A 14,180-nucleotide genomic window follows, 5' to 3' on the forward strand; every position below is an offset into this window, starting at 1 on the left:
TTAGGCCAACCCCCCCGGATGTAGCCAGTCCTCCAAGAGATTACAGTAGGCCCTGTAAGAAGAGCCCCGTCAGCTCTTGGAGGATCGCCTACATCCAGGGGGTGTGGCCTAATATGCAAAGGAGCTCCTGCTTCCAAAAAAGCCCCTGGTCAGTCCTTGGATGCAAGATCGCCAAGCAAGTCCAGGGGTTGCAATGCAGAGGCAGGCAATGGCAAGCCACCTCTGTTCATCTGTCCTGACCTGGATGGGCCAGGCTAGACCGATCTCATCAGATCCTAGAAGCTAAGCCTGGTTACAACTTGGATGGGAGCCCACCAAAGAAGTTCAGGGATGCTACGCAGAGGCAGGAGATGGCAAACCACCTCTGAATGTCTCTTGCCTCGAAAACCCTACAGGGTAGATATAAGTTGGCTGCCACTTGATGGCTCTTCCCACCACCACCGATCTTAGAGGACCTCAGTGTATGTGTTCCAGTTGTGAACCATGGGACAAAAGGAAGAAGAAGAAGAAGGAAGAAGAAGGAAGAAGAAGAAGAAGAAAGAAGAAGGAAGAATAAAGAAGAAGAAGGAAGAAGAAGAAAGAAGGAAGAAGAAAGAAGAAGGAAGAAGAAGGAAGAATAAAGAAGAAGAAGGAAGAAGAAGGAAGAAGAAAGAAAGAAGAAAGAAGGAAGAAGAAGAAGGAAGAAGAAAGAAGAAGAAGGAAGAAGAAGAAGAAAGAAGAAGGAAGAAGAAGGAAGAAAAAGAAAGAAGAAGGAAGAAGGAAGAAAAAGAAAGAAGGAAGAAGAAGGAAGAAAAAGAAAGAAGAAGAAGAAGAAGAAGAAGAAGAAGATGATGACGACAACAGATTTTTACCCTGCTTTCCACTCTGAATCTCAGAGCAACTCACAATCTCCATTACCTTCCACTCCCGCAACCGACACCCTGTGAGGAGGATGGGGCTGAGAGAGCTCTTACAGTAGCTGCCCTTTCAAGGACAGCTCTGCAAGAGCTATGGCTGACCCAGGGCCATTGCAGAAGGTGCAAGCGGAGGAGCAAGGAAACAAACCTGGTCCTCTCGGACAGGTGTCTGCACACTTAACCGCTACACCAAACTGGCTCGCAATGGCTCCACGCCCCCCCCACCAAAATTTCACCCCAGAGGCCTGATGAGGACCTACCCGAGGGCAAGCACTGGGCTCCTCCGGGCTTGACCAGCTCAGCATTCCCAGCAATGGCCTTACAGATCCGACACAAGTTGCCAATCTCTTTGAAGAGGTCGAATCTCTCATCGTAGATGACGCTGCCCTTTCGCAAGGAGACAAAAGCAGCAGGACAGAACCACATGAGACAATACAAGTTTGGCCAAGGGGAGGACGGGCAGTGAAGGGGTCCGCTTTTCCCACCCACCCGTGCAGGAAGACCTGTGTACCATATCCCCGATGACGTGGTTGTCCATGTGCCGGGTGCGGTTCACTCCTAGTATTCCGAACACCACAAACACCATGGCCCCCGTGTCCACCAAGGGACGCACGGCTGGCTTCCCGCAGCCAGAACTCCCGCAAGGGTTGAATCCAGAAGTGACTGAAAGCTTGACTTTGGGAGAGGCTGCAGAGGAGAGATAAAGGAAGTAGTTAGGATTGCATAAAACCTGTCTATTTCTACGGAGTGTCCCCCTTTGCCTCCCTCTGCACGGAGCCATCACCAGGAAATCTAAACTGGGGAAGATACCCTTGTGTTTCCGACTTATCTCTTGCATGTCGTTTTCTTCCCCCAGAAAAAGAAAAAAGAAAAACAGCTGTGCACATCGATGAGCTCTGAAGAGCAGGCCTTGAATTCAGCAGCAGCTCACAGGAACGCAGCTCCTGAACCTTTCTGAGGGTTCCCCCTCCTCCCCACCTACCTTGTTCATTGAATAGGAGGTGCAGCTGCATAACAATCCCTGGATTAGGAAAGGAGGCAGCCAGCCAGCCAGCCATCAGGGGCTTTGCTGCATCCCCAGAAGCCCTCATTAACCCCTGGAGAAGCTCGCACCACCCTTTCTCTACTTCTTATGTGATTTTGGGTGGTGGGTAGCTTGCTGGCCTTTTGACTGTGGCGGGGCTGCCAAGGGGAGCCTCAGGCAAGCGAGGCCTGCTTCGGCAGGTTGGGTCTCTAGCTAGCCCAAGCAGGCCTCGCTTGCCCGGGGCTCTCCTTTCTTGCGTCAGGTTACTTTTGGCTGGTGTGTGGGGGGTGGGACATGCTAATGAGTTAGGCTAATGAACTCTGACACCTATTTTCCCACAAAACGACCCCTGCTGAAGAGACAGTGAGTCCCAGGGAACCTCCTGAGAAGAGGAGAAAGAGCTCCCTGCAGAATCTAGTACATCATCAGCCCAAGAAGACATGACATTGTCTCGTGGGGACGTCTTGGGGGACCGGTTCGGCTCAGGACTGTGGTGTGGTGGAGGAGAGGCTCCTGGCTTCCTGCCTGAACCATTTCTCCGAACCAAAATGGCTCCAGAAGAAGTTATTTGCCCTGTTTTGAAGATGCTCGTGCAGTATTCCAGGCATAAAAAGGTAAAGGTAGTCCCCCGCGCAAGCACCAGTTGCTTCCGACTCTGGGGTGATGTCACATCACGACTTTTTAACGGGGTGGTTTGCCATTGCCTTCCCTAATCATCTATGCTTCCCCGCCCCCAGCAAGCTGGGGACTCATTTTACCGACCTCGGAAGGATGGAGGGCTGAGTCAACCTTGAACCGACTACCTGAACCCAGCTTCTGCCGGGATCGAACTCAGGTTGTGAGCAGAACTTGGACTGCAGGACTGCAACTTTACCGCTCTGCGCCATGGGGCATTCCAGGTGTGCCCAGCTCCAAAATGAGGCAAACCACTCCTCTGGAGAACCCAGAGCGGGTTGGTTAGAAGCTCTATCGGGTCATTTGGCCCTGACTCTCCTCCGTCCAAAATCCAAGCCATATTTTGTATACCCCAAGATGCTTGCAGAATGGCCAACCAAGCGTATCTATCGGTGCCTTTGGGGATTTGGCGGGAATACTTTTAACAGTTGCAGTTAGCAAAGAAGAAAAGGAAATCTGAAGTTTTGCAACTTGCTAGCGAGACTGGAGGGAGCTCTTCGGAAGCGCTGTTTCATGGCATTACTTGGTGAACACATCTGTAGATAAATGTGATTGGTCCTCACAAGGAAAGTGTACTGAACCCGTCTTGATGAAGTTTCCTAATCTCTTGAAAATGCAAGAAGTGGGAAACAATACTGAAAGCCAGGGCTTTTTTTGTAGCAGGAACTCCTTTGCATATTAGGCCACACACACACCCCCCGATGTAGCCAATCCTCCAAGAGCTTTCAGGGCTCTTAGTACAGGGCCTACTGTAAGCTCCAGGAGGTTGTCTACATCAGAGGGTGTGGCCTAATCAGAGCTTTTTGTAGCAGGAACTCCTTTGTATATTAGGCCATACGCCCCTGCTGTAGCCAATCCTCCAAGAGCTTACAGTAAGCCCTGTAATAAGAGCCTTGTAAGCTCTTGGAGGATTGGCTACAGCAGGGCTGTGTGGCCTAATATGCAAAGGAGCTCCTGCTATAAAAAAAAAAAAAGCCCTGCTGAAAGCAACCCAAGATTTATTTCCACCACTCACCTTTCTCGCTGGGTACAAACAAGAATCCTTTGTTGGGTCCGTCTGGACTAGAACTCAGGAGGCAGCCGGGAGGCGTCATGCACACTCTGCCATGATACGGGGGCTTGTGTGACTGAGCAAAATAGAGCTTCCTAAAAGGAAGAAGAGGGATTAATGGACTACAGCGCTCAGCAAAAGCTACACATTCCTTTTGGCTCCAGCACTATTCTAGTTCACTCACGGGGTAGGGTGGGATATAAGCAGGCCTTAGATTCAGCAGGAGCTCACAGGAGCACAGCTCCTGAACCTTTTAAGGCTTCCCCTTCCTCCTCCTAGGGTTGCCAAGTCCAATTCAAGAAATATCTGGGGACTTTGGGGGTGGAGCCAGGAGACGTTAGGGGTGGAGCCAAGATCAAGGCTGTGACAAGCATAATTGAACTCCAAAGGGAGTTCTGGCCATCACATTTAAAGGGACGGCACACCTTTTCAATTCCTTCCTTCCATAGGAAATAATGGATAGGGGCACCTTCTTTTGGGGCTCATAGAATTGGACCCCCTGGTCCAATCTTTTTGAAACTTGGGGGAGGTATTTTGGGGAGAGGTACTAGATGCTGTACTGAAAATTTGGTGTCACTACCCCCAAAAAAAGCCCCACCCCCAGTGCCCCAGATACCTGCAGATCAATTCTCCATGATTTTCTATGGGAATAAATCTCCATAGGGAATAACAGAGTTCCCAGCAGACATTTCCCTCCCCTCCCCCCACTTTCTGACGACCCTGAAGCCGGGGGAGGGTCTCCAAACCGGAGGATCCCCTGCCCCCACCTGGGGATTGGCAACCCTACCTCCTCCCCACCTTGCCCATTGAATGGTAGGTGCAGCTGCATAACAGTCCCTGGATGAGCCCCACCACCTATTTTTCTACAAAGCGACCCCTGGATATAAAATTAAATGAATACACAAATCCCCCTTTAGATACAGTTATCATAGGTTCCATTCATTTTCCAACAGAACTTAGTAGGAGAGAAAGTTTTTTCCAAAACAGCAAGGGAAAGTCTCAGTTCTTAATTTCAGCTTCTCACACAGCTTTTAAAGTCAGAGAAGCTGTTTCTTAAAAAAACAAGTCGCTGTCCCATCTGCAGAATTCGGAGAAGAACAGCACTTAACACAAAATCAGGAGAATAAAATACAGGGGAATCGGCGGTGCACATGAAAACAGCAGCTTAATAGTGGCACGGCTCCGTAGTCAAATACGTGAGCCTTAATCGCAAAAATAACCTAATTAAGGAACAGAAATGTACCTTTGTAGATTTAAATCAGATTCAGATGATAGATATGTTCTTTTCTTGCGTTTGCTTCTTTTAATTTCTTTTGACCCATTCATTTTTGTTACTCTTAACAAATGGGCCTTTTCAATTTGTACGTCAATGCCCCTGTTTAACTGAAGTTTCTTAAAATGTCCTTGCTTCTAACAAAGGAACTGAAGAAGAACTGGGGAAGATCCTGCCGGATAGCAGCAGGTGAGCTGTACCTTTCTGTGCTTCATCTGCTTTCTATGCAGATTTCCACCCCCCCCCCCTTCATCTAGGCATGCCAAAGGCTCTTGTCCTTTGGCTCTTAGCCTGAGGGTCAGAGGGCTAGCAGCTGGGCAGAAGATTAGTTTGCAGAGACAGAAGACCTGCTTGGCAACTGAAAGCCTGCCCTGTCTTTCTGGCTCAAAACTACGTCGTTTTCTCTGGTCGTTTTCGCACTCACCTTAATCAGCAGCGATGACCCTCTTCACCGCGCAGGATCTGCGCGGATTTCGCACTAATTGCCGCGGAGCACCCAGAAGAGCCGGAAAGTCCCGGCGCAAACGGAAACCGCCAAAAACCAGTTTCTGTTTGCGCCGCAAAAGCGCCGGGACTTTCCGGATCTTCTGGGTGCTCCGCGGCAATTAGTGCGAAATCCGCGCAGATCCTGCGCGGTGAAGAGGGTTGTCGCTGCTGATTAAGGTGAGTGCGAAAACGACCTCTGTGTATCTTCAGGAGAAAAGCAGAATACAAATATACTAAACCAGTCCCTCAATCTTGGGAGCTGTAGTTCTGTGGAAAAGCTGCAGTTCTGAACCTGAAAAGACTTACCAGCTCCCAGTTAAACCCATTTCAGAACCATCTGGACAAGTCAGATCGGTGGCATCAGAGGCTGGATCATCCTCCAGGCTGTGAGCTGTGGCAAGGTGAAAGCACAGCACAGCCTCCAGAGGAGGACAAAAAAAGGTCAAGGTCGTCCCCTGTGCAAGCACCAGTCGTTTCCAACTCTGGGGTGACGTTGCTTTCACAACGGCAGACTTTTTATGGGGTGGTTTGCCATGGCCATGGCCTTCCCCAGTCATCTACGCTTCCCACCCCACCCCAGCAAGCTGGGGACTCCTTTGACAGACCTCAGAAGGATGGAAGGCAGAGTCAACCTGGAGCCGGCTACCTGAAAACCCAGCTTCTGCCGGGATCGAACTCAGGTCGCGAGCAGAGGGCTCTGACTACAGTACTGCAGCTTGACCACTCTGCGCCATGGGGCTCTTAAGGTAGTCCCCTGCACAAGCACCAGTCGCTTCTGACTCTAGGGTGACGTTGCTTTCACAACGTTTTCACAGCAGACTTTTTATGGGGTGGTTTGCCATTGCCTTCCCCAGTCATCTACACTTTCCTCCCAGCAAGCTGGGGACTCCTTTGACCGACCTCGGAAGGATGGAAGGCTGAGTCAACCTGGAGCCGGCTACCTGAAAACCCAGCTTCCGATGGGGATTGAACTCAGGTCGTGACTGCAGAGGGCTCTCTGAATCTTATTGCTGCAACTACTGAGGCTCATATGAACATATGAAGCTGCCTTATACTGAATCAGACCCTCGGTCCATCAAAGTCAGTATTGTCTTCTCAGACTGGCAGCGGCTCTCCAGGGTCTCAAGCTGAGGTTTTTCACACCTATTTGCCTGGCCCCTTTTTTGGAGATGCCAGGGATTGAACCTGGGACCTTCTGCTTCCCAAGCAGATGCTCTACCACTGAGCCACCATCCCTCCTGCCTGGTGGTGCGGACTGAGCGAGGTGGTTAGGAGGGCTCCTGCTCTCCTGGCTTCCCGCAAATGATGCAAAAATTAACTATCCAAGAAGGTTTTTCCACACAGGGAATCGGGTTACACTGCACAGAGTGGTTTACAAACTTCTTTAGATAAATAATTAAGGTTTGTGGTCTACACTGCTCTGTTCCTTTTATTGCATAGGGTTGCCAAGTCCAATTCAAGAAATATCTGGGAACTCTGCGGGTGGAGCTCCAAAGGGAGTTCTGGCCACCACACTGAAAGGGACCGCACGCCTTTGAAATGCCTTCCCTGCACTGGAAATCATGAAGGATAGGGGCATCTTCTTTGGGGGCTCATAGAATTGGACCTCCCGGCTCAATCTTTTTGAAACTCGGAGGGTGTTTTGAGGAGAGCTGTTGGCTGCTTTGCTGCAAATATGGTGCCTCTACATCAGAAAACAGGCCCTCCTAGAGCCCAAGATACCTGTGGATCAATTCTCCATCAATCTCCATAGGGAATAATGGAGTGCCCAGCAGACACTTCCATCCCCCCCCTTCTGATGACCCTGAAGCAGGGAGAGGGCCTCAAAACTGGGGGATCCCCTGCCCCCACCTGGGGATTGGCAACATTATTATTGCAAGAGGGATCCCATTTAACTGTATTGAAATGCATGGAGTCCAGATTAAAGATTGTGATCTATACTGCTCTGTTGAGCTGATGGGAGGTTGGATCCCATTTAAGTAATTTCTGTACTGCCTAATGTGTCCTGTGGATACTTAGGCTTCGCTTCAGTTCTTTCTGGTTGTTCCAGACTTCTAAAATCCTCATGCCTTGGATACTGAATGCCCCATTTTTGTGACTGTACTGGCTCATTATGTGCAAGCCATCAGGTTGGTCTGAAGCAATAGAAGATAGTTAGAATCCCGTGGGACCTTAAAACCAACCACATTTAATTCTGGCTATAAGCTTTTGTTTACATGCACACACACACACACTTCTAATCTGACTTGAGTCCCTGTTAGAAATGTGGGCTATAAATAATACAATCAGGGCTTTCTTAGTAGCAGGAACTCCTTTGCCTATTAGGCCACACACCTCTGATGTAACCAATCCTCCTGGAGCTTACAGCAAGCCCTGTACTCAGAGCCCTGTAAGCTCTTGGGGGATTGGCTACATCAGGGAGGTGTGGCCTAATATGCAAAGGAGTTTCTGCTACAAAAAAAGCCCTACCTTTGCACATTAAGCCACATACACCTGATGTAGCCAATCTTCCTGGAGCTTACAGCAGGCCCTGCACTAAGAGCCCTGTGAGCTCTTGGGGGATTGGCTACATCAGGGAGGTGTGGCCTAATATGCAAAGGAGTTTCTGCTACAAAAAAAGCCCTACCTTTGCACATTAAGCCACATACCCCTGATGTAGCCAATCCTCCTGGAGCTTACAGCAGGCCCTGCACTAAGAGCCCTGTAAGCTCTTGGGGGATTGGCTACATCAGGGAGGTGTGGCCTAATATGCAAAGGAGTTTCTGCAACCAAAAAAGCCCTACCTTTGCACATTAAGCTACACACCCCTGATGAAGCCAATCCTCCTGGAGCTTACAGCAGGCCCTGCACTAAGAGCCCTGTATGCTCTTGGGGGATTGGCTATATCAGGGAGGTGCGGCCTGATATGTAAAGGAGTTTCTGCTACAAAAAAAGCCCCAAATGTAATTAATGTCAAAAAGCAACCCATAAGGGCTATGAATATGGTTTTGAACTCTAAAGCTGGGGTTCCCAGGGACTGGGGTATCAAACATAAGGCCCGAGGGATGGAACCGGTCCATTCAGGGCTCTTAGCCCATGAGCAACTGGCATGTATGGAAATGTAAGTTCCTTCCCCTTTTATGGTATCCCTTGGAAAAAAACCTACTCTTGCATATGATTCAATGCATTAATTGGGGCTTTTGTGGGTTCCCCAGTAAATCAATTGCTTTCACCGCTAGGAATTGATTGCTTCTGTTTGCGTTTTGAGTGAAAAAATAATATTGTTGCTTGAGTTTGGCTGTGTCCTTTATCAAGTTCACATCTCCGGTGCCTGGCATTACGTCTTATGGCAGACGGGGGCTGGCCGGACACAGTGACATTTAAGCCCGACCTGGCCCTCGTAACAAACGAGTTTGACGCCGCTTGGTGCCCGAGTGGGCGGAGTTACCGGGTTCGCTGCTGCTCCTCGGCAGCCACGTAGAAGCTGAAGTCAAATTTCCATCCCCTCTTGGCGTCGCAGGACAAAGTGGTCATCATCCACTTCTTGGGGCTCGTCTGTTGGAGATGCCCTACTGTGGACATACAAGCGGTCAGCCTCTTGCTGAAGTTCCCGTAAGGAACTTTATACACCTAAGCAATGGATTAATGAAAACAGAACACTTCACTACACTTGTCCGGAGCCAGGGAAGGGGGCACAAAAGAGATTAGCATCGCAATTCCCTGCCCTGCAGCTGAGCTGGCCAGAATGTACAATGCTCAAATCCAATCTAATACAACGAAAGAAGCAAATTGTGCGCGAAGCCGTTTTGGATTGTCGCACCACCCAAGACTGCAAGCAGAGGACCGCAGGACTGAATCGTGTTCTCTATCCAAAGTTACCTGTCGGTAGCAAAACTAAAAAGGTAAAAAGGTAGTCCCCCTGCGCAAGCACCAGTCGTTTCCCACTCTGGGGTGACGTTGCTTTCACAACGTTTTCACGGCAGACTTTTTACGGGGTGGTTTGCCATTGCCTTCCCCAGTCGTCTACGCTTTCCCCCTTGCAAGCTGGGGACTCATTTTACCGACCTCGGAAGGATGGAAGGCTGAGTCAACCTCGAGCCGGCTACCTGAACCAGCTTTCGCTGGGATCAAACTCAGGTCGTGAGCGGAGGGCTCCGACTGCAGTACTGCAGCTTTACCACTGTGCCACGGGGCTCTTCCATAGCAAAACTACCACCGCACAAATGCAGGGGTGGGGGTTGATTCTGCTTTAGATTTCTTCCTCAGATGCTACTTTTCTCAGTATGGGCTGCTTTTAGATGGGATCTCTTATCTGCAATCAATGTCCACGGGCAGGGAAAAGTTAAGGTTTCCTAGCCCTATCAGGCCAGCCCTGGAGAACCGAAGTTAGCCTGATCTCCTTGGGTCTTGGAAGGTACACAGGCTCAGCTCTGGTTGGTATTTGCAGGGGAGACCGCCAAGGAAGTCCAGGGTCATAACACAGTGGCAGGCAATGGCCAACCACCTCTGAACCTTGAAAACCCTCTGAGGTTACCATAAGTCAGCTGTGATCAGTGTTCCCTCTAAGCTGAGTTAGTGTGAGCTAGCTCACGGGGGGTTTTTGAGGCTCAAGCGCACATATTTTTGTCTTAGCTCGGGAAGAGTGGCCCCAGAGCACAATAATTTATGCAGCAGCTCACAACTTTAATTGCCAGTCAATCACAAAGTAGGATTTTTGCTCACAAGACTCCTCAGCTTAGAGGGAGTATTGGCTGCGACTTTACGGCCCTTTCCACCACCACCGCATCTTTTCATGTTCGTGTTTATTTTACGCAATGGTTTGCATTCTCTGCTTTGCTCTCTCGGCTTTGGAGACAGGTTTGTATTCTGCACACATCAGGTCTGGTTTTTATGCAATCAGCTACGGCATTAATACATATATGCTAACTGACTGATATGCAAGTAACGTTGAAAAAAACGCGTGCATGATTTTACACCAGGAAAAACCAATGCAAGGAAACAAACAAAAAGCAACCTGAAAGTAAACCGTTTCAGGTTTGATAGGCCCTAGGAGAAGAGAAGAGGACACAGGGATCTGAGGGCTGCAAAGGAGACCTGAGCAACTGGAAACCATTCCAACGGTGAGGTGTGGTGCACTGGCCAGGGTATAGGACATTAGGAGCAGTTAGGACTGCAGCTATCTCACTGTGAGAACTGGAAGAAGGTTGCTGCTTCAAGAGAGGATTGGATAAAGATATGGAGCAGAGGTCCATCAGTGGCTATTAGCCACAGGGTATTGTTGGAACTCTCTGTCTGGGACAGAGATGCTGTGTATTCTTGGAGGGGGGGCAACAATGGGAGGGATTCTAGTGTCCTGGCCCCACTGGTGGACCTCCTGATGGCGCCTGTTTTTTTGGGCCACTCTGTGACACAGAGTGTTGGACTGGATGGGCCACTGGCCTGATCCAACACAGCTTCTCTTATGCTCTTATGTCTAGGGCAGTGATGCTCTGTATTCTTGGTGCTGGGGGGACAGGGACAACAGTGAGAGCTTCTAGTGCCCTGGCCCCACTGGTGGACCTCCTGATGGCACTTGGGGCTTTCTGGCCACGGTATGACACAGAGTGTTGGACTGGATGGGCCACTGGCCTGATCCAACAAAGCTTCTCTTATGCTCTTATGTCTAGGGCAGTGATGCTCTGTATTCTTGGTGCTGGGGGGGGCACAGTGGGAGGGCTTCTGGTGTCCTGGCCCCACTGGTGAACCTCCTGATGGCACTTGGGGTTTTCTGGCCACTGTGTGACACAGAGTGTTGGACTAGATGGGCCATTGGCCTGACCCAACAGGGCTTCTCTTAGGTTCTTATCTTCTGGGCCATGACAAAAAGGAAGTCTTCAGTCACGCAGTCCCCCACCTGCAGTCAAAGTGGTACAGCCCATTTCACCACCTGATCTGCTCCTTGAGTAGACCAGCCCCCCCCCCCCAAGTGCTGGTGAGCCCTAGCTGCATCCCAAGACCCCCTGATGCCAGGAAACTCTGCAACATGCAAGGGGGCAGTCTGCAGTTCTAATTAATTGGCATATATCAGGCATATATCAGGGGTGGCCAAGGGTAGCTCTCCAGATGTTTTTTGCCTACAACTCCCATCAACCCCAGCCAGCATGGCCAATGGCTGGGGCTGATGGGAGTTGTAGGCAAAAAACATCTGGAGAGCTATCGTTGGCCACCCCTGGCACACACACACACACACACACACACACACACACACACACACATATATATATATATATATATATATATATATATATATATATATATATATGTATCTATTTTCCATAACTGATTTTGCTTCAGACAATTATGGGAAGGGACAAAGACATCCGGCCACTGGAAATATTACTCAGCAGCACCCCATAGCATGTGCTATTCCACCAGTGACTCACAGGGGTGGAATTCTAGCAGGAGCTCCTTTGCATATTAGGCCACACCCCCTAAAGTAGCCAATCTTCCAAGAGCTTACAAAAAAGAGCCCTGTGAGCTCCTGGAGGATTGGCCACATCAGGGGGGGGAGGTAGTCTAATATGCAAAGGAGCTCCTGCTAGGATTCCACCTCTGCTTGTGAGTGTCTGAACTAAAAGGACTAGAGACATGCACCTTCTTTTAGACAAAAAAAGAGAAATCCCAGAAAATACAGGTCTTTCCGCATGTACATGTGGTGAACTAGGAATACATGCAGTTTGTACATATACCCAGAGGGGGGGGGGGGGTTTGTAGCAGGAACTCATTTACATATTAGGCCACACACCCCGATGTAGCCAATCCTCCTGGAGCTTACAGTAGGCCTTGTAAGAAGAGCCCTGTAAGTTCTTGGAGGAGTGGCTGCATCAGGGGTGTGTGGCCTAATACGCAAAGGAGTTCCTGCTCAAAAAAACCCAAACCCTGCATATACTCCACAGAGAGATGCAGGGAAAGCAGAGGGTCCCAATTCATATCCCATTTCCACGCCCCCCCCCACGAATTTCTGTCACCTTCCTCTTAGATTCCTCAGCAATATTCTTGCAACTCACCTGAAAAGAGGGGACCTCCCCTTCTCCTGGGGAGACGGTTTGCCAAGGAGCTGGGACAGTGGAATTGAGGGAGAACCTGTAGACGGCTGGCCGGCCTTTGCTCTTGGCTTTGAAGATGTAGACTGTCCCTTGGGGATCTGGAGAACACGGGAAGCAAAGTCATCCTGGGGCAGGGACTTTAGGAACAAAGACTATTGCAATGAAGAAGCACAGAAGTGAACTTTGAGCAAGCTTGACCAAGGCAGCCCATTAACTGGAGTCCCTTGTCTGTGCTAATAATTCTCGTATCCCTTTCCAACAAAGAATGGGACAGCCAATCCAAGGTGGTTGTGGACAGGGCTTTTTAAAAAGAAAAAGCCCAGCAGGAACTCATTTGCATATTAGGCCACACCCCTGGCACCAAGTCAGCTGGAACTGCATTCCTGCGTGTTGTGGGGATTTAATTTTAATTTAATTGAATTTTTGGATTTCTATCCCATCCTATCCCGTAAGCAGGTTCAGGGTGGCTTACAATAGTAAAAATCCAAGAGAGTTAAAATAATATAATAAAAACAAAACATTACAAGATTAGGAGCAGCACAGTAAACAATTTTACAGACAGAGGCAGCAAAACCACCCAATGGCATGTGGTTGATGGCTAACAGCACAATAGAAACACCGTAACGGTGAAATGCTGTGGGAAGCGATGACTTTCAAGGACGCCCACTGGATTAATTCAAAACCTGGCGGAAGAGCTCCGTTTTACAGGCTCTGCAAAACCTTGGAAAGTCTTGCAGGGCCCAGATCTCCAGCGGGAGCTCATTCCACCAGGTAGGGGCCCAGACCGAAAAGGCCCTGACCCTCGTCCTTAGGACTAGGGACTATGAGAAGATGTTGAGCAGCAGACTTCAGAGTCTAGGGGTGGGTTCATATGGGGGAGGAGGTCCCGATAAGGACAGATGAGAGCATGCTCACACACTCACCCTGCAAAGCCCCATCGCTCGCTACGCTCCCACGAGTGCCCCACGCTGGCCCCGATCCCCGTTTCTTCTTCTCTAAAGAGGTGCGGATGTTATTTTGCAGGTTGCGGGGCTTTTCCTGAAACAAGCCTGTCGCACAAGGTTAGTCAGGGAAGAAAAGGGACTTGGGATGGAAAAGTGTTAAGCACAGCTGCTGGTTTCCCCCACCACCACCCACCCATCCCTTCCCCTTTGAGTTGCACCATTAATATATCTTGGTTGGAAAGGACTTTGACATTTTTGTAAGCCCTTAAGGGGAAGGAGCGCGTCTTATTTTGACGAAGTTGCTCTTTGGAACATGTCATGAACTGTGGAGAGAATTTCCAGGGCTTTCTAAAATAGCAGATTCTAAGCTCACCGCTGCTGGATGAGCTTAGAAGGATTTTAAAAGGGGATTTAGACAAATTCATGGAAGAAAGAGCAATGAAAAGGCTACACGTCGTAATAGCTCAGTAGACTCTCCATGTTCAAAGGCAGCGAACCTCTGACTGCTGGATGCATGAACCAAACAAGGGAAAGTTGCTAAGGCTTTCTTGGCTTGCTTGCGGAAGAAGAAGGAGTTACTGGATTTATATACCCTGCCTGTCATTCTGAATCTCGGAGTCTCAAAGCAGCCTACAATTTCCTTTACCTTCCTCCCCCACAGCAAACACCCTGGGAGGTAGGTGGGGCTGGGAGAGCTCTCACAGAAGCTGCCCTTTCAAGGACAGCTCTGCGAGAGCTATGGCTGACCCAAGGCCATTCCAGCAGCT

At 49.5% G+C, this 14,180-nt stretch overlaps 1 protein-coding gene across 1 annotated transcript in view; it reads right to left on the reverse strand.

The window, feature by feature from the left end:
- Nucleotides 1–14,180, reverse strand: part of DISP3 (dispatched RND transporter family member 3) — a 62,293-nt gene that overhangs the window by 10,392 nt on the left and 37,721 nt on the right. Inside the window, exons 10-15 of the mRNA XM_060258766.1 lie at nucleotides 13,393–13,518; nucleotides 12,431–12,567; nucleotides 8,833–9,014; nucleotides 3,611–3,741; nucleotides 1,408–1,583; nucleotides 1,157–1,283 (exon numbers count right to left, since the gene is read on the reverse strand). Of these exons, the coding sequence (XP_060114749.1) occupies nucleotides 1,157–1,283; nucleotides 1,408–1,583; nucleotides 3,611–3,741; nucleotides 8,833–9,014; nucleotides 12,431–12,567; nucleotides 13,393–13,518 (879 nt within the window). The remainder of the gene's footprint in view (nucleotides 1–1,156; nucleotides 1,284–1,407; nucleotides 1,584–3,610; nucleotides 3,742–8,832; nucleotides 9,015–12,430; nucleotides 12,568–13,392; nucleotides 13,519–14,180) is intronic.

This window comes from Heteronotia binoei, chromosome 18, assembly GCF_032191835.1.
Source record: "Heteronotia binoei isolate CCM8104 ecotype False Entrance Well chromosome 18, APGP_CSIRO_Hbin_v1, whole genome shotgun sequence".
NCBI lineage: Eukaryota > Metazoa > Chordata > Lepidosauria > Squamata > Gekkonidae > Heteronotia > Heteronotia binoei.